At 37.2% G+C, this 19,968-nt stretch overlaps 1 protein-coding gene across 1 annotated transcript in view; it reads right to left on the bottom strand.

The window, feature by feature from the left end:
• The window catches only part of IPO8 (importin 8), a 66,834-nt gene extending 47,143 nt beyond the window's left edge, over positions 1-19,691 (bottom strand). The window contains 5 exon segments of the mRNA NM_001257497.1: positions 4,387-4,543; positions 5,544-5,702; positions 8,161-8,317; positions 14,456-14,537; positions 19,461-19,691. Coding sequence (NP_001244426.1) covers positions 4,387-4,543; positions 5,544-5,702; positions 8,161-8,317; positions 14,456-14,537; positions 19,461-19,544 — 639 coding nt within the window. The 5' untranslated portion in view covers positions 19,545-19,691.
• Positions 19,692-19,968: the final 277 nt, after the last annotated feature.

Genomic DNA, 19,968 nt, shown 5'->3' on the forward strand with positions numbered 1-19,968 from the left:
TCCCATCCAAAAAGAACAACAATTTTATGTATATTGTAAGGTTAAAATATATGAAAGGGCTAACATTTGAGAATGAAAACAGCAATCTTATATGGTTCAACCTAACTTAAAATAGATTCATATGCATATATAGAACTTAAATTTTTAAATTTAGAAGACTACCTGCCATGAGTTGTTTCTTGGGTCTCCTTTTTAAAAGGAAAAAAAAAATGAATACACCGAGGTCTCATTTATTCAGCATGAGACTCTAGGTGAGTGATTGTTATGACTTACCCCTTTGAGGGTCAAACTTTCCATTTTAACTACCTTGATGAAAATCTTTATCTCATTATATGAAACTTTTTTTAAATTACTTTCCTCTACACTGTAGCATAATAATTACAGTCCACTTTGTACTACACAGATATGTGGCTCACTTCTGCTGTACTGTGAGGTGCAGAAGAGGGATATTGTCTCCACATCCATTCAGTACAAAACACGCTACATACTACAGACAATAAAATAGACAATCTTTGCCCCCACAAAGCTTACACTCAAACTGGAAAAAATATATATAGTCATGCACGACATAACAATGTTTCGGTCAGTGACAGACTGCATATACAACAATGGTCCCGTAAGATTAGAACAGAGCTGAAAGATTTCTATCACCTAGTGACATAGTAACCATCTTAAAGTCATAGCACAATGCATTACTCAAATATTTGTGGTGATGCTGGTGTAAACAAACCAACTGCATTGCCAGCTGTATAAAGTATAGCAATTTTATACAGTACCTAATTGGTAATGACAACTATGCTACTAGTTTATATATTTACTATACAATACTTTTTATCATTAGTTTAGAGTGTACTCTTTCTACTTTTATTCTTTTTAAGTTCTCTAAAACAGCCTCCAGTAGGTCCTTCAGGAGGTATTCCAGAAGGCATTATTATCATAGATGACAGCTCCATATTGCCCCTGAAATGAAGACACTCCAGTGGGACAAATATAGAAGTGGAACACAGTGATATTGATGATCCCAACCCTGCATAGGCCTAGGCTAACATGTGCGTGTCTTAGTTTTTAATGAAAAACTTTGAAAAAAGAAAAATTCTAAAATATAAAACCTTTTAAAATATGGATATAAACAAAATATTTTTGTACAGTTGTACAACATGTTAATATTTTAAACTAAGTGTTAGTATAACAGAGTCAAAAAGTTGAAAATTTTAAAGTTTGACTGGGCGCGGTGGCTCACGCCTGTAATCCCAGCACTTTGGGAGGCCGAGGCAGGCGGAACACGAGGTCAGGAGTTTGAGACCAGCCTGGCCAACATAGTGAAACCCCATCTCTACTAAAAATACAAAAAATTAGCCAGGTGTGGTGGCAAGTGCCTGTAATCCCACCTACTCAGGAGGCTGAGGCAGGAGAATTGCTTGAACCAGGAGGCAGAGGTGGCAGTGAGCCAAGATTATGCCATTGTACTCCAGCCCAGATGACAGTGTGAGACTCTGTCTCAAAAAAAAAAAAAAAAAATTAAAGTTTATGAAGTAAAAAAGTTACAGTAAGCTAGGGGTAATTTATTATTGCAGATAAATTTTATAAATTTAGTGTTGCCTAAATGTTCAACATTTGTAAGCACAGACTAACATCCTAGGCCTTCACATTCACTCATCACTACCTCACCCACAGCAACTTCCAGTCCTACAAGTTCCATTCATGGTAAGTACCCTATACAGGTGCGCCTTTAAAAAAATATCTTATGCTGTATTTTTAGCGTATCTTTTCTATTACTTACCATTGAGTTACAGTTGCTTTCAGTATTTGGTACAGTAACATGTACAGGTTTGCAGCCTAGGAGCAACACATAGCCTAGGTATGTAGTAGGCTATAGCGTCTACATTTGTGTAAGTACACTCTACAGTGTTCACACAGGGACAAAAATTACCTAACAAGGCATTTCTCAGAATGTATCCCCAGAGTTAAGTAACACATGACTGTACATGTACAAAGGTAGGAATAAGAGAAGAAGGTGGGGGAGATGAAGGGCTTTATGGGCTATATTAAGAAGTTCACACTTTATTCTAAGTGTATTTGGGAGCCATTTGGATTTGATATAGGGAACAGAGGAGAAGTAGGCTGAGGGTTAGGATGAGCTTCTGTATAGAATATCCACGTGCCCTGTACAAATATTATAAATGCTACTTAGACATCTGTTGTATTACAATTTTATTTTATTTGAGGCGGAGTCTCACTCTGTCACCCACACTGGAGTGCAATGGTGCAATCTTGGATCACAGCAACCTCCGCCTCCTGGGTTGGAGCGATTCTCCAACCTCAGCCTCTGGAATAGCTGGAATTAGAGGCACTCACCATCATTCCCGGCTAATTTTTGTATTTTTCTAGAGATGGGGTTTCACCATGTTGGCCAGGCTGGTCTTGAACTCCAGACCTCAGGTGATCCGCCCATCTCAGCCTCCCAAAGTGCTGGGATTACAGACTTGAGCCACCACACCCAGCTGCTCATACTTTTAAAAACAAAATTGTCTGCCCCTTCTCATATTATCGCTTTTTACTTATGTCAGCATTATAATAGTGGCTCCTAATGCCTTCTAAATTTCTATTTCCCAGAGGAGAATATTAATGTATTAGTACATAATAGATTACCAAAATGGTTAAAAATATTGAGGTTTTTCAGGTTTTTAACAAGTATAGACTGAGAAAAATATGTAGATTCTGTCCTCTTAGCAAACCAATTAGAGGTAGAGGCTTTAGAAAAATTATTTCATCAGCCTTTGTCTTACTTCCCAATTTCTAGCTGTTTCTCTCAATAAAAAAGGGAAGTCTGGCCTCTGAATATTATTTCAAAACAAGTGAGAACATATTTTCCTAGTATTCTAGTTTCTCCTCCTCTCACATTTGACTCCTTCCCCCTTCTCTTTCCCTGCAAAAAGTCTGCTCTGGGGGAAAAAAAAACGCTGCCTCAGACTACGCCTATTAAAAGTTTAAAAGATGAGGCTTTAATAAAAATATAAATCTTTATTAAAGTAAAATATTCTGGGGCAGGCGCGGTGGATCACGCCTGTAATCCCAGCACTTTGGGAGGCCGAGGTGGGCAGACCACGAGGTCAGGAGATGGCGACCATCCTGGCTAACATGGTGAAACCCCGTGTCTACTAAAAATACAAAAAAAGAGCCAGGCGTGCTGGCAGGCACCTGTAGTCCCAGCTACTCGGGAGGCTGAAGCAGGAGAATGGCGTGAACCCGGGGGGTGGAGCTTGCAGTGAGCCGAGATCGCGCCACTGCACTCCAGCCTGGGCAACAGAGCGAGACTCGGACTCGAAAGAAAGAAAGACAGAAAGAAAGAAAGAACGAAAGAAAAAAGAACGAAGGAAGGAAGGAAGGAAGGAAGGAAGGAAGGAAGGAAGGAAGGAAGGAAGGAAGGAAGGAAGGAAGGAAGGAAGGAGGGAGGGAGGGAGGGAGGGAGGGAGGGAGGGAGGGAAGGAAGGAAGGAAGGAAGGAGAGAAAGAAAAGAAAAGAAAAGGAAAGAAAGAAAGAAAGAAAGAAAGAAAGAAAGAAAGAAAGAAAGAAAGAAAGAAAGAAAGAAAGAAAGAAAGAAAGAGAAAGAAAAAAGAAAAAGTAAAATATTCTGAAACAGTTTAAGTATCTAAGTCAATAAAAAGCCAAAGACAGATCCAAACTATCTTGGTTTTTGAGCTCAAGAAAACCATCCTCTTCTCATGACAAATTCAACTAGAAAGCATGTAACAGAGTTTAATTCATTCATCAAACAGTTAAGACTGAAAACAATTATTCTTCCTCCAATCAGATCTAAATAATTTACCCAAGCCTTTCAAGGATTTGATGTTAAATATTTTTATATTTCAAACATATTCCATCTTTCTGGATTCCCATGTTGGTATCCCTTATAGCATTCAGATTTTTTTTTTTTAGGCAGTATTTTAAACCAAGGAAAATGAGCCTTAAATCTTCTGTTAGCTTTGAGTCAAATGCAAAGAAACTACCATCAATATGATTTCCCAATAGAAGAGGGACTCTCTTCTTCTTTACCTTCTTCTTCTCTCATAACTAATCTACAGGCAGGAATGCTATAGAACAGATAAGTCAAGTAATCAGGTTTTAGGGCAGGTAGGTTTACCTACCCTGGTTGTGCTTTACCCATGATTTCAGACACTGGAGTGAAATGCACACAGGGGCAGATCTGCCATTGAGATGATCTTGGGCAATTAATTTCTGTGAACCTGTTCCTCAAAAGCATTTTTTAAAGAAATATATGGGAGAATATATAATAATTTTTAATAATAAGTGATACTTACTGAGCACTTTCCATGTGTCAGGCAGAAATACAGGACTCCATATTTGTTTTCTGCAACAGAAACCTACCTGAACAAGTGCATAAAAGATTTTCAGAATTTGTTTCTGCAGTAATACAGAATAATAGGAGGAATCAGGAAGGAGCTGCACGATTTGTTGCTGAATACGAGGCAGGAATATCTGCATTGCTATTATAAGAGGTTCTCTCTCTTCTGCTTTCTTATATCTACATGAGCAAAGACAAAAAGAGAAAAGTAATTTTTCCCACCCAAAGAACTATCAATAATAAATTAGAAAATATTTTTAAATACATAAAACTAACAAAACAAAATCATTAACATTGGCTTACAGTTTCTGTTTGAATTGCTAGAATTAAGTTGAAAAGAAATTTAAAATAACACATCCTGTTTTAGGCACAGTTTAGACTAGTTTAAAGCAATTCAAGACTATTTTGCATTTTTCCTACATGAATGTTTCTAGTATTTAAATTAATTTTCATCAAGCCAAAATTCGTACTATAAAATACAAGTTGCTATGCTATTTTAAATAGACAAATAACGTAACAAATATGGGAGAAAATGTTTTTTTCTTATATTACCCTAAATTGAGCAGTTAAAGTAGTTTAAAATTTAGTTGCTCTTAGATCGCTTTAATTGCTAATTCTGAAATATTTTCAAAAATTCCGTAAGTAGAGTAGGTAGGAACTAACCAGTTTAAAAGGAGAACTACAGGACTTTATATGCACATGTAGCAATCTTCCTAGAAACCAGAAAGCAATACTATTAAGTGTGATATTAGTCCTCCACCTACCCAAACTGCTTTTATGGAAAAGAATGTCATTAGCAAAGAAACGTCAACATTTTCTATCTTGCATCCAAAAAAGTACATGTTTTGGTTTATTTAACATACTCCCTAGAAGACAAGTATTAAGGTATCTCTGTATCAGAGTTTCCAAGGAAGCTGTTAATAAATGGTCCTGTGCAACTAAAAAGTTTTTGAAGTGCTTCATATTATATCACTGTCTCAGAGGTTAGCAATATCCATCAGCACATTAAAGTTTCTTTCAATAACTGCAGCAAATAAACACATTTAAGCATGTTTAACTCAACATTTCCCAGACTAATCTGATCACCTGTGCAGAACATCCACAACAGACCACTCTATGCAACTTAATTATTTCTAAGTTACACAAGGCTGCTTTCTTCAGCCAATGGAAACCAACTTACTCATATGTCTTCACCAGTTGATACAGACATAATAAACTGCCAAGCCAGCTTCCACTGCTCTGTGATTGCAAGTAATAGTCTATCTTGTCGACTACTGCTGGCCAGTGACCAGGAAAATCATGTTTTATGATGGCACGGAGACACATTGTTAACTGGACTCTACAAGGTAGGGAAGAAAAGTCCAAAATCTAAGTAGTTATAAATACTATGTTTCAAAGCCTTCTAATATTTTACATAAAAGTTTGTTATCTCCTATTTACCTGTATTATATAATTGTACACATGGGATAGGGGAAAAGACATATCTAAAAAAACATCTTTAGTGGCTCAACTTGCTGAAAATAAACAGAATGGGTGAGTTCCTAAAATGAATGAAACCTTTCAAGCTATCTTATCCTAAATACAGTTCAAAACAATTTTTAAATAGTTTAAAATTTTCAAAAAACTGCAAAGAATCTACCTCCGCTCTGTAAAATTTCCCAGTATTATATCTCATATTTTGGTTACCATATCCTAAATGGGGAAGAAAATAACACTTCAAACAGACAAACTTAGTCTAAAGATGGTACAAATAAGTACAAAGAAGGCCTACATAATTGTGGAAGCTTCTCTATGGGCCAAAACCTTGAACTCATCCTTTATCAGTTAAAACCCAACACCGTATGTTGAATCTATCCAAAGCAGTCTGAGATACTAATTTGTGTATCCCGAGTATAAGAAAGAAACATGTATTAGCGAGGCAATTCCTGAAGGGGAGACCTAAGAGCTACTTCCAAAGAAATAAATGAAAAAGCCAACAGAAGATACATAAAACAGAGGAAGAAAATATTCCTTCAATAAAACCACAAAGTTAAATGCTAAAATATGTTATCTGATAACATAGATCAGTAATCATTTCCTCAATGAGATTTCCACTTTAACTGAAACTGAAAAGAAAACAGGGGCAAAAATTTCTTTTCTACAAACTATCAATTCAATGATATCACCAAATATGACCTTACATGACATTTTCAAATAGTTAAGAAGCAAAATTAGGATTCCACAACGCAACTAAAAAAAAGAAAGCATTTTCAGTTGAACAACCAGTAACTCAGATTCACTTAAACTCATAAAATTAAACAAAATGATGCCTTTTCTTCACACTATCAAATCTATTTGAAAAATCCCTTTGTAATACTCCTAAACTTTGAGAATAGGCGGAAGAACTTTCAACAATGATTATAGTTAAGCCTTAAGGACATAAAAGGGGCAAAGCCACAGAGAACTGTCCCACAATAAAGACAAAAATCTCCTCTAGTGCCAGTAGTAGCTGCTCCTTTAAACAATAAATGTCATATTTGTATACAATAACACTGAAGCTTTTCATTTTTTTAAATCTCATTTTCAGGTTGATCCTCCCAGTCCTTTCTCATTCCAAACAAAGGATGGTTATGAAAGGCCATCCTTCATGCATTACTGTGTAGAACCACTCGAAGATTAAGGGAGATCTGAAAATGTAAGATTTTGAAAATAAATGGATATATGATGGTACCACAGGGGTATCAGTCCCATGACTGGCATTTGGGCAACCAATGAGAATAATAGTGATTTGTTTTTAACCAGTACACCTATTTTGTGCTCTTAACAAATTAATTGCTTTAAGAGTTCAATGCTTGTTCTCCTTCCTGTTACCCATGGTACTTTCTTCCTTTTCCACTGCTTATGTCATGATGGCTATTAGATACTCAGGGCTAACGTTATATTCAACTTCTTGACATTAAAAAGTTTCATTCCTCTACCACTGTTTTCACCTGTTTGTCCCTGCATTTTCAAAAGATACCTAATTACTATCTTGTGTGTTGAAAAGAATTTGTTTCTCCAATTTTAAGACTGCAAAATTTTTGACTGTACAGCTGCTCTGTCCAATAGAGCAGCTGCTAGTTACATATGCACACTTTAAATGAATCAAAAGTAAATGGAATTAAAAATTCCGTTCCTCAGTTACACTAGCAACATTTCAAGTGCTCAACAGTCATTGATGCCATGTGGCTAATATTAGACAGCACTGACATAGAACACTGTCACTGCAGAAAGTTCTGAGGGACACTACTGCTCTATGGCATCTAATCTATGATTTTCAAAAACTGGAGACAATTCTTCTAGTTAATACCTACTCTATCCTGTCTTCTCTGAAGGAAAACATGCTCAATTCATAAATGTGAATAAAAATACAGGGAAAGATTAAGATAGGTGGTAGGTAAAAATTCCCAGAATCAATCTCTCTGTATCAAAGAAAAGAAAAGCAGGTAGTAAAAAAAGTCAAGCGATCATTACTAAGAATAAAGGTCATTTAAGTAGCAAGATTTACACAATTGTTTTGGTTAAGTATGATTTTTTTTTTAATCTTACCTCTTTTTGTGGCAACATATGGCAACAAAATCTTTTCCAAAATATCTTGAGGCAAAGAATTACAAATGCAAAGACCACTAAGTAAAATAATATTCTTTGAGTGTCCCTCTTTATTACTTTACCTCTTTAGAAAAAGAAACATGAGTCTGAGGATTAGATCCAACAGCACCTACCCTCAGATCTAAGCATTTCATGCTTTCTAGTAATCCTAAAGATATAGCACCACATACCTCACTAAATCTGGAGACCGAATTATTCCTTCCACAATGTTATCACGTATTTGCTGGCGATCGTTTTCGTGAATATTGAATGGAAATATTGCTTCTCCTGGTGGAGGTTCTCGATCTGGCCAGTATTGTGTCACCATGTTCTTCAGGTAAATGGCAGCTGAGTTTGAGAAAAAATGCTAATGTAGCAGTACCAAAAAGAATGGCTTTAATTCAGCCTTATAGAGCATGAAAGTCCAAACCCTTCAATGTTAAACATGAAACCCAGCAAAAATGGATACTCTTCCAGGTATAAACAGCGAAATCAGGAAGGGCAAGTGGATAAGAATTTAAAGGTTTCACTTCAGCTAGTCTAAGCAGAAAATATTTCATTAAGTCAAGATCCAGAGCTTACAGGACAGGAAAATTATCTAGAAATCATGCATAGTAAACATACTTTGAGATCATAAAATCACACTTTTTGCAATGCCTAATTCTGAGGTGACAACAGGTAAAGTTCTACTTTCCTTCATGAAGGTGGCTTTTTTGGTTTTTTGTTTTCCCACTGGCTACTATCAAACACTGGCATTTTGGAGTATCTCTGCTTTTTATAGTATTGGTAATTTTCCTCCAACCTTTTTGAAATATTTACTACTTGTAAATATAATAAGGAAATGAACATCAGTCTTCAAAAATTTTTGGAAAACTCAAGAAATTTTTATATGTTCTCATCTATCAAAATACATAATCTGATTTTGTTCTATTCTTTTTAATTGTTTTCAACTTTTAACAAAAGCCTTCTGAAAGAAACAGGCTGACATATTGCTACAGCATTTTAAGAAGGAATGTGAAGCTTTCTTTTCTTTTTTTTTCTTTGAGACGGAGTCTTGCTGTGTCATCTAGGCTGTAGTGCAGTGGCGAGATCTTGGCTCACTGCAACCTCTGCCTCCCGGGTTCAAACGATTATCCTGCCTCAGCCTCCCAAGTACCTGGGATTACAGGCGTGTGCCACCACACCCAGCTAATTTTTGTATTTTTAGTTAGACAAGGTTTCACCATATTGGCCAGGTTGGTCTCGAACTCCTTACCTCAGAAGCCTGACCTCAGAAGCCAGGGCACCTGGCCAGAATGTGAAGCTTTCTAACCATCCCAGTTGAACAGTGAATGTAAGTAAATACTTACAATGTCGTGTGTGTGTGTGTGTGTGTGTGTGTGTATAAAGAATAAAGATACGTGATTTGGAAAGCAGCATAACTTTCTTCCCTTAAGCTTCTCTTCTTTCCCCACCCAACTCTTTCTTCACCCAACTTTTAACATAAAACTATATTGGTGACCCGGTTAGGTGGCTCACATCTGTAATCCCAGCCCTTTGGGAGGCGGAGGCGGGTGGATCAACTTAGGTCAGGAGTTCGAGACCACCCTGGCCAACACGGTGAAACCCTGTCTCTACTAAAAATACAAAAATTAGCCAAGCATGGTGGCAGGTACCTGTAAACCCAGGAGGCGGAGGTTGCAGTGAGCCGAGATCATGCCACAGCACTGCAGCCAGGGCAACAGAGCAAGACTCCATCAAAAAAAAAAAAAAAAAAGCTAAATCGGGTAGTAAAAGCACTATACCATGAAGAATACACCAATACGTTCTACATTAACTAAAACATAAAAGAAATTTAGTGAAATTATGAACTTGACATCCTGTAAGCTCCTCTTTCATTAGTTTTGAGTAGCTAAAGTTTTGAAAAACTGTTCCATCTATGATTTCAATTTATTCGGGTAAAAACAAAAATTATATAAAGGGGGATGTGTGTTAGGGTTTTCTTTCTTCCCTTACTTGTTTTTAATTCAGACCACACAGGCTCTAGACTAAGTACCATGTTTTATCGGGTATAGTCATTATATTATGTAATAGTGACTGGCAAATAATATCTATTCAATAAAAATGTATAGACTATTCAAAAAATAATGAATGAATGATCTAAGGATATGAACCAACGTGTCAGCAGTTCAAACTGATTTCACAGGATTTGGGGGTTTTTTTGAGACAGGGTCTCACTCTATCGCCCAGGCTGGAGTACAGGGACACAATCACAGCTCACTGCAGTCTCCACCTCCAGGGCTTAGGTGATCCTCCCACCTCAGTCTCCCAAGTAGTTGGGAATACAGGCGTGCACCACCATGCCAGTTAATTTTTTGTATTTTTGTAGAGACAGGGTTTTGTCATACTGCCCAGGCTGGTCTTGAACTCCTGGGCTCAAGTGATCCACCCACCTTAGCCTCCCCAAGTGCTGGGATTACAGGCATGAACACCCAGCCTGATTTCACAGGATTAATCTTTGCAAAAAGAAAAATCAACTATATTATTCACAAAATCATTTTGATCCCTATAGAACTAGTCTTGAAAACAAAAAGCAACCTTTAGACAGTAAAGATACAGACATGGTAAAATCATGGGCTTATTTATGATTTAGTCATTAAATACTATTAATATTAATTTTACAGCTGAGAAGTTTTAATTTAAAAATTATGGTGCATCAAACAAGATAGGTTTTAAAAAAAAGCACACTGACTAATTTATATATGCCTAAATAAATGTACAATTAGGTAAAATAAAATTGAAAATATATTAAAAAGAAAATTTAAATTACTATTATGGATAATTATGGATTACTAAAGATAAAGGAAAAATACCAAAGATAACTGTTACCATATCAATCAATAATCTAAAAACCTCCCTTTAATCATTTAATTCAAGTACGTAACAACAAACCATTTGCCAGAACTAAGAAACAAAGGACTAATGTCATCTTAATCCAATTCATAAAGGAAGTATTAAACTTACTTATCTGTCTGGGTGTCTTGGAGCATCCTTGTATTTTAATAATAGATTAAAAAGAGAAGAAAATTTATAAATGGCACTTAAATTTAGGATAGTTGTAATATAGAATTTTACAAATGTATTTCAGATTCTATGATAAAAATGGCTGCTCTAAGATAGTTTTCCTACAAAATCCACTCACCATTTTAAGCATCATAAGTTGAAATTAACTTTCTAAAACACAAACACACTTTTCTCCTTCAGCACAACGAATCATCACTTAAGCTCTGGACCCAGAAACACAACTACAGAGGTCAACTGGGTTTCATAACCTCAAAGTGAAGAAAGTACTGTTATCTCAGTGGGCAGAATGTCATGCTTTTGAGTTGATGTTTCTAAGTCTGGCTGTTTTTCATTGTAATTTTGTAGCCCTTCTCTCCCTTATTACTCTGTGAAAGGCTAGATTGGACAACAAATGTGTCAATTATATCAAAATAATATTAAATAGAGTCTAAGTACAAACTACAAAGCTTTCTACAAATAAAATGCATGAATGTTAATCAAAGTTTCTTAAAGTGCTTCTGGGCTGATCAGAAACAGACGCATCTTTCTGTTTATTTCTAGGTTCTGCACTCTATAATGTTAAGGTCAATCTTAACAAATAACCTCTGAACAAATAACCGCAGAATGAATTGTTGTATCTTCTCCCTGCCCATCCTTTGGAAACACAAACAAAAAGAAAGAACAAGAAGGAGGCAAACTTATAGAAATCAAAAACCATGCTATTTTTTTAAATGACAGTCCCACATCTGTCACCACTGATGACCTCTTCAGGTCTAATACCTCTCAGCCACCACTTTTAAATCCAAACTACTCTCTGCTTCTCATAGCAAGTCCAAAATGCACTGAAGAAAGTACATTTCTGAGCCTAAATTTACATATATTAGAGAAATTTTACTAAAGAGTCTCTTCTCTTCAGAGGTAAGGAGTAAAAAATTAGAAACAAAAGTGACTTGACATTCCAGATCATAACTATCCTAAATTTAAGATAGGCTTCCTTCACTGAACATAATATTAATAATGCTATTATGCTTATCAACACCTCAAAAGAAAAGCAGCAGACCAAACATTCAAATTTTTTCGTTTTGCTTGGCAACATCAAAATACTGAATTTTTCCTGTTTCTTGAAAACTCACAGTAAGGTAAGAAAGGACATTCACCAGTGAGCACGCTTGATGGTAGCAAGAACACTTTATATTGCCCACAAACAAAAGAGAAAAAGTATTTTGCAGATGTATTTCCACTTAACATTAGCATAATTTTTTTTACAGCTTTATACAGGCTTTCTTTTAAAGCAAAAATCACAACATTCTTTTTTAAGTGTCATGCTAAAGATGATAAATTGTCTGGGTGTCTTGAAGCATCCTTATATTTTAATAATAGATTAAACAGAGCAGAAAATTTATAAATACCACTTAAATTTAGGTTATAATGTAGAATTTTTAAATGTATTTCAGATTCTATGACAAAAATGGCTGCCCTAAGAAGGTTGTCCTAATAAGTTAGGAAATAATCACCAAGATAAACTTTATGAGGTAGGTAACAGATTTGAAATCTAAATTACGAAAAAAACAAATTATGAAGAAAAAAATGCCTTTCAATGCTGTTTACATTTTACATCAAAACTTCATTAAGTTGTACAGAGTTGGTGAGGATTTGGGGAACCTAGCATTCTAATGCACTGCTGGTAGAAAATGTAAGCAAAAGCAACTTAGTGAGAAGATTCTAAATTCTAAATGTCATAAATATCCATTAGCCTAGCATTTCCCCCTTTTTATAATTTATTCTATAAAAATATTCCCACAAGTACCTAGATACACATCCAATGATACTCATTTAGCACTGCTTCTATCAACGATGAAAAAAAAAAAACGACAATAACGGAAATATCCATCAATATCAAATTGTTTAAGTAAACCATGGTAATTCTTATATAAAGAAATACTGCACAGCTGTTATAAAGAATGAAGTATGTATATGCACTGACTTGGAGCAATCTTCAAGGGTACATGGTTAAATGAAAAAAAGGAAACTGTAAAATAGCATGTGTAATATAAACAAAAGAATTGGAGAACCATGCATCAAAGCTGATGGCAGTCATCTTTGGGTGTGTGAAGAACAATGTAAGATATAAACTATGTTTCTCTAATGTTTCCATGTCATTAAAGGAAGGCATTAATGTAATAACTTGTTTTAAGATCTTTTAAAATGTTATTTCTTAAATGCTTCATAGGAACTTTACAATGGCCCTATAAACACTTAGGTTTTTAAAATAGGTTCCATTCAACAAAATGTTGTTTCAGAACAGCCCTATTTTATAAAACAAAGATGAAACAAGTGCAAATTATGGTTTCAAAAATTTACACAGAAGTCTTGTAAACCTTATAAAAGCAAAAGATAATTCCAACATCAGTGTTTTTCCATAGGATTTTCTTTTTTATGTTAACCACAAAGGGATCTTTTAGGAAATCATATATAGTGTTACAAATCTTCCCAAAGCTTAATATTTATCTTTTTATTCTATGTTCAAATAAAATTAAATACTTTCATCAGCATGTAGATTATGACCCCATTTCTATAGAACTGTTCATTGATCCTTCTACCTGAACACATGGAAAGGCTAATGTTCACCTAACATTAATGATGGTCATTTCTGAGTAGTGATGGTCATTTTTGAGTAGTGATGGCCATTTCTGAGTGATGAATGTTGGGTAATTTTACTTCCTTCTTTGTATTCTTCTAAATTGTCCAAATTACTTATGCATATATGTCACTTACATAACAAGTCTTTTTAAATATTTTTAATTAGCTATTGTCGTTTACCTCCTTTAGCTTTTGATTATTATCTTCTGAAAATTCATGACACTCTAAGGCTCTAATTTTTAACCTTCTGGGCTCTAATGACCAGTCCATAAAAAAACAAGACAAAAGAACAATATACAACATCATGAAACAACATAAGATCCCACAGACTTAAAAGTAAGTTTCATATTTAAAACAGTCCTGCTCCGCAGTCACCTGGGTTAGGAACATCTGGGCAACACATTACCTCCACGATTTGCCACGTAACAGAGCTTGAATTCACATATATAAATTCATGGTCTTAATCTATGGGCCCAGAGACTAGGCTACCAGAAATCATAAAACATTAGGAAGATTAGCTATTAAAATTGAGAAAGCTAACAAAAATAAGGGCAAAGTTACAGAGGCAAGGAATTGGTGGGTGGAAGGGAAAGGAGGGGGAAAAAAAGAGCTAGAGGATATTTGAGAGCTCAGTATCTACCTCTAAATTTCTGAGGGAAAAGAAAGTAAATTTTTAAGTCACTAGAAATACTTCATGAGTGCTTCCGAATATTTCAATAAATTACAGATATTTAAAATTAAAATAAAACTCTCATTCTACTGTTACCTACAAATAAATTTATAAAGGATAAAAAACCAACTCACCTGCCTGTCGTACCGGGAATTCCACATGGTCAGAGACTATAATCCGAAGTAAACTGGGGGCAAAATTGATAATCTTGTAGGACTGAAATTACAAAGAAATGTTTTATAAAATAGTGCAATATAAGTGAGTAGCTTATAAGTTAGCACCAGTTACTGAATACATTACTGTCCAAATAGAAGAAAAACTTTTAAACTGAGACAAGCCCTTCAAGGCAAAATGAAGATTACTAAAATACTTCAAGTCAAAAAATTTTCCTGAGCAGAAACTGAGGAATAAAAGAATATGAACACTTTTATGATTTTTTTTAACATATTGTCAGAATGGTCTCCAGAAGGAGTATACCAATTTACGCTCCCAACAGCAGCATATGATAATGTCCATCTATCTAACACAGGTATCATCATCCCTTTGAAACTTTAATGTTTTATTAATATTCTCAATTGCATTTTCTCTATTACTAAGGAGGTTAGATGTTTCCCTCTTTGTTGGCTGTTTTTTCTACAAATTCCTTACTCCCTTTATCTTTTTGTAAATGGAGTATTTGCTTTATTCTTAAGAAATGCTAAGAGCTATTTATGAATTTAAAATCTCAATCTTTTATTTGACCTATACACGGCAAGTATTTCTTCCTAGATCATTTGTGCTTCAATTTTGTTTATGGTATTTTTGACAAACAGAAAACAAAAAAACAAAGGCTACAGGAAATAGGAGACCTAATAGAACAAAACAGAGTAGATAATGTTACATAGTTGAGCATGAGCAATGGAGAGAAGCCAGTCCAGATTGGAACAGTGTGACTCACGAGACGGTGTTGAGCGCTCCGTCATCACCAGCTGCCCTCTACTGTTGTACTATCTTTTAAACTTAATGCCTAAGTGAGTCTGTGGGGATGAAGTTCCTGCTCTGCCCTGTGGCCTGAGTCACTTCACCCCACAGGTGTGCTCTACTTTGATCTGCTCCTGAGTTTGGGACCTTCAAAGCAAAAAAAATGCAGAGCATCCACTCCTTCTGATCACATTATATCCAGATGTACAGTACCTGGACTATATTACAGTCCTGTCACATTCCAGAGTCCACATATGCCTTTGTCCACTGACATTCATTTGAAAAGACTCAAATTCCAGTGAGGCCAAACCAGACAATGGCCCAGAAAGTGTTTAGCCCACCCCTCTCCTCAGAGCCTGGATCTACGGGGGCATCCCTTTCAATACACAGCTAGGTTTGGGCATACTACTCATTTTTTAAATTAGGATAGCATCTATGAAGGTAAATGTTTGATTACAAAATTAATTTGGAGACAACTGGCATTTTTAAAGTATTAATCCTTTTCATCCAAGAACATTGTGCTTTTCAAATCTTTCTATATCCTTCAAAAACATTTGAATGATAATTGTTCTTCCTTTCATCCTGTGTAGTCTTCAGATCTCAAATCTGTGGCATGCAAATTCTTTTTTATCCATAATTCAAACCATCAGAATTTTAAAGCAGATTTTAAGAAAACAGATTTGTTCCAACAACAGTTGATAGGAGGCAAAATTAATACAGATTCACCCAGCCTTCACCTTCTACATATGCATTATAACTCATGTTTACAACTTTCTAAATACTGAAAGATCTTGTCATGAATCTAAGATTAAAACATCTATATAGTTTATTCTAATCATAAAAAAACTGACTTCCGTTATTTGTTTAAAAATCTTATTCCACACATACAAAATAACCTTTACTCCTAAATAAATGCTACTTATTTGAAAGTAATATACCTATTGCAGAGCCTACTTTTATTTCAACACTGTTACCATTGTACATATTTTGAAACTCCCCTTTTTGCAACTGTCTGCCATTTTTTAAAATGTCAGAAACCTTGTCTTCTTTCAGCATTGATTCATTCTATGTTAGCTTGGCCAGCTAAAACATTCAGAGATAAAATCAGATATATTTTCATACTACTTTACTCAGAAATAGTTACCCAATTTCTTTGTGCCTCTTCAGGCTTCGAGTTTCTAAAAAATAAACAAGACTAATTTCTCAATGATTTCCTGAGGATATTTTGTATCTGTGAAGTTTTCTGCAAATAAGCAGTTTGCTTAACTAAATGCTGCATTTATGAGAACTCAAAGCAAAAAACTGATGTCTCCTCCCATCCTCTGACTCACTGCTCTGCTACATTAACCTTTCTAGTCCTCCAGCACGCCAAGTTGAGGGCCTTTTCTGAACCGTTGTTCCTCTCAGTTCTTTGCCTGGCCCATTCCTTCACAACATCCAACTCTCTACTCAATGCCATTCTTCAGAGAATGGCTATACATCCCAACACTCCTGCTTGGGCTTTACAGCACTTATGACCTGAAATTATATAAGTTACTTGTCTGTATCCCCAGCTCCATGGGAACAAACTCTTATACCAATATCTGCAATATATTAACTCAATAAATATATCTGTGCTATTATATAAACAAATTATCTTAATAAAGGGTAATGCAAATGGCATGTACACATGCATGGAAAGCAGATATTCCAAAGCTTGGCGATGAAAGTAAAAACTCATTTCCCTACCGAGGCCATGGGAAGGATAATTTATTAAAAGACGACACCTTTCTGGATGAATTACTTCAGCAAGGTACCTACCCATTCCTATTCCTCTATGCTGCCACTAATGGGACTTCTGGTCTATAGAAAATGAGAAAGACGTAAAGGGTTCACTCTTAATATCCTGAGATAAAACTAAAACTACATTTTCCCATAGAAACAATATCACAAATAGCAGTCAGAAAACTAGTCACTAGTAACAGAAAAATGCTGGCCTGAAAAAAATATATAGCTCCAAATGAGAATTTATCCATTGGAACACAGGCTATTGTGCAGAAGCTGCTTACTTTTCTAAATGGCAATTGACAGATCCATCAGTATACGGCGGAAGCTGCTCCCATTCCCTATGCAGAGCATACTGCTAAGGGGAGATCTAGACTAAAGTCAAAGAGGTGGACCGTAACCACTTATGGTGATTTACCCACCCATTTATCCAACAAAGTCGGATGTTACAGTGGTGGCAAAGGACAAGCATGCAAAACCCATCATTATAAGCATGTTTTACTACATGGTTAGGTGACATTATATTTTGTTCTACTTACAGCCAATTCAAAAAACCTTAAAGCATTTCACTATGCTTTATGTAAAATATAAATGCTGAAAGAGTGTTATAGCAATAAGCTACCTTTAGAAATTGCTGGGGAAATCACGGTCTGTGATGAGGTGGGACACTATGGGGCAGGGCAGAGTGATGATGGAATGGATTTGGACTGAACTACCATCAAGAGTCTATGGCCATACCACCCTGAATGTGCCTGCTTTTGTCTGAAATACCATGGAAAAAAAATAGGACTGGGTCTTAAATGTTTCCTAGTTCTGCCGGCTTTCTAAGGTACTTTTTCCACTTCTATAACATCAACTGTACTTATATACTGATGAATCAGAAAGAAATGAAGGTTAGGTGAAGGACAGGGAAGTGTAACCTGATATCAAAGGAACACCTGGCCTCATTGTGAGAAGGGGGTCATAAACAGGCCAACTCCCCTGTTCATACTAGTAGACTGCAAATTCAGCTCGTTTTGTTCTTCCTAACTAACCCCTGGATTACTATTCTTCCAGCCAGCCAACATACAGTACTTTTACTCTGCAAAGTCTGTGACAGGTACTGACTTTAACTTCCCGCTATTCTAAGTGACAGTCCATTTCTTTTTGAGGTACCAATACATCATCTTAGGGCATTAGTTCAACCCAGCCTCCTCTCCATTGGCAGTGTTTTCACTCTCCTTTTTATCTATGGGGAATCCTGCATTCACACCTACTCCAAACTCCACCTAGATTACCTATTAAAATAATCCCTTTCAAAGATTCCCAACATGCAGCTGCCTTTTAAAGTCAATTCCAACAGAAACATTTACTTAGGACAATCACACTGTAGTCACACTTCCGGAGGCACAGAATCACCTGGGGGAGCTAGTTAAAATACAACTGGCCCCACCCCCACAGTTTCTGATTCTTTAAGTCTGGACTGAAGCCCCATAATTTGCATAATTTGTAAGTTCTCAGGTGATGCTGAAGCTCCAGGTCCTGGGCAACTCTTTGAGAACGCTGATTTTGGAATATTTACATTTTACAGGTTATCACAACCTAAAACAGCTATTGCTCCATCCCAGGGGTAGCTCTTAATTCCTACTTTTTAGTAAGGGGTCTATGATTCTCAAGTACCGGTAGGGAAGAAGAGATAAGCTAGAGTTTGGGGTCATTAAAATTTTGAAGTGTGGGGGTAACGCTGGAAAAACGTCAAGGCTAATCAGGAAGAACAAGAGACGGAGGAAAAAAGAAAAGTCTTACACATTTTAGCATTTATAAGAAATTTCTCCATACACATCTTGGTTTAATGTGTCTTAGATAAAGCAGTACCACCATGAAAACTGCCTATTCTCCCCAGAGCACTCTCCCAACAGCACTGCCCAGCGCTCCGCAAAACTCGGCCAATCAGTGTCAAAACAGTCCTGCCAACCCGACAGGAGGAGGCGGTGGGCAGAGTGCTCCACAGCAACACCTAAAAAGGGCTGGGTTTGGAGAAAAGATGAACTCAGATTTGAATTGTAAGTAAAATTCCCACCTGCTCCCCAAGTCAGCGCACTTAAGGAAAAGAAATCACATCCTGAAAACACTAGCACAGGTTGCAAAAACTGCTTCTTGCGGACCAAGTGGGCTGAACAAACTGCACTGGAGAAGGAAGACGACACGAAAAGGTGCAAAGGTGGCCAACAGGTGCGCGAGCTGCTCCGCAAAGATCCTGGGAGCCCTGCTCCACTGGACCGGGGGGGTCAGTGGGGGCGGAGGGCGGGACCCGCCGTGAGGCGTCAGCCCCAGCCTGGTGGGGGTGAGGACGAGGGGCGCCGGGGAGGGGGAGCCCGGCCAGCCGGCAGGGGCGCCGCTCAGGCGGAAGAGGGGCGCCGAAGGCCCTCTCCTCACCTGGTTGAGTTCGTTCTCGGCTGCAATCCGCAACTTCGGGTCGATGGTGCCCTTCAGCGCCTGGATGATCCGGTTGAGGTCCATCTCCCCGGGTGGGGGCTCCGCGGCCCCCGGACCAGTAGGCCGGACTGCAGCTTTAGTTTTCTTTTGACCCTCTCAGCCTCCTCTTCCGCGACCCCTGGATTACCTCACACCCCAATCCCCGCCACCGTCGCCACCTGCGGCCACTTGCTGCGCCACTCTGACTCCGCGCCCCCTGTCCTCCCTTTTTCCCCCCCACAACTCGCTCTCCATTCACCCTTTTACGACAGCCGGTGGGAGGCGGGAGAAGGAAGAAGAGGAAGCAGAGCTTCCTTTACGGCGGCCTCTTCCCCCTGGCGTGATGGTATGACCGCCTTCCCTTGGCGGCCGCCATGCTGCTGTACGGAAAGCGGCCTCGGCTTCTTTCCCGAGGAAGAACCTGCGCTCCCGAACTCAGGCAGGCGGCCGCCATGCTTCCGTACTATTA

Source organism: Macaca mulatta, chromosome 11 (genome assembly GCF_049350105.2).
Source record: "Macaca mulatta isolate MMU2019108-1 chromosome 11, T2T-MMU8v2.0, whole genome shotgun sequence".
In the NCBI taxonomy this organism is placed as follows: Eukaryota; Metazoa; Chordata; class Mammalia; order Primates; family Cercopithecidae; genus Macaca; species Macaca mulatta.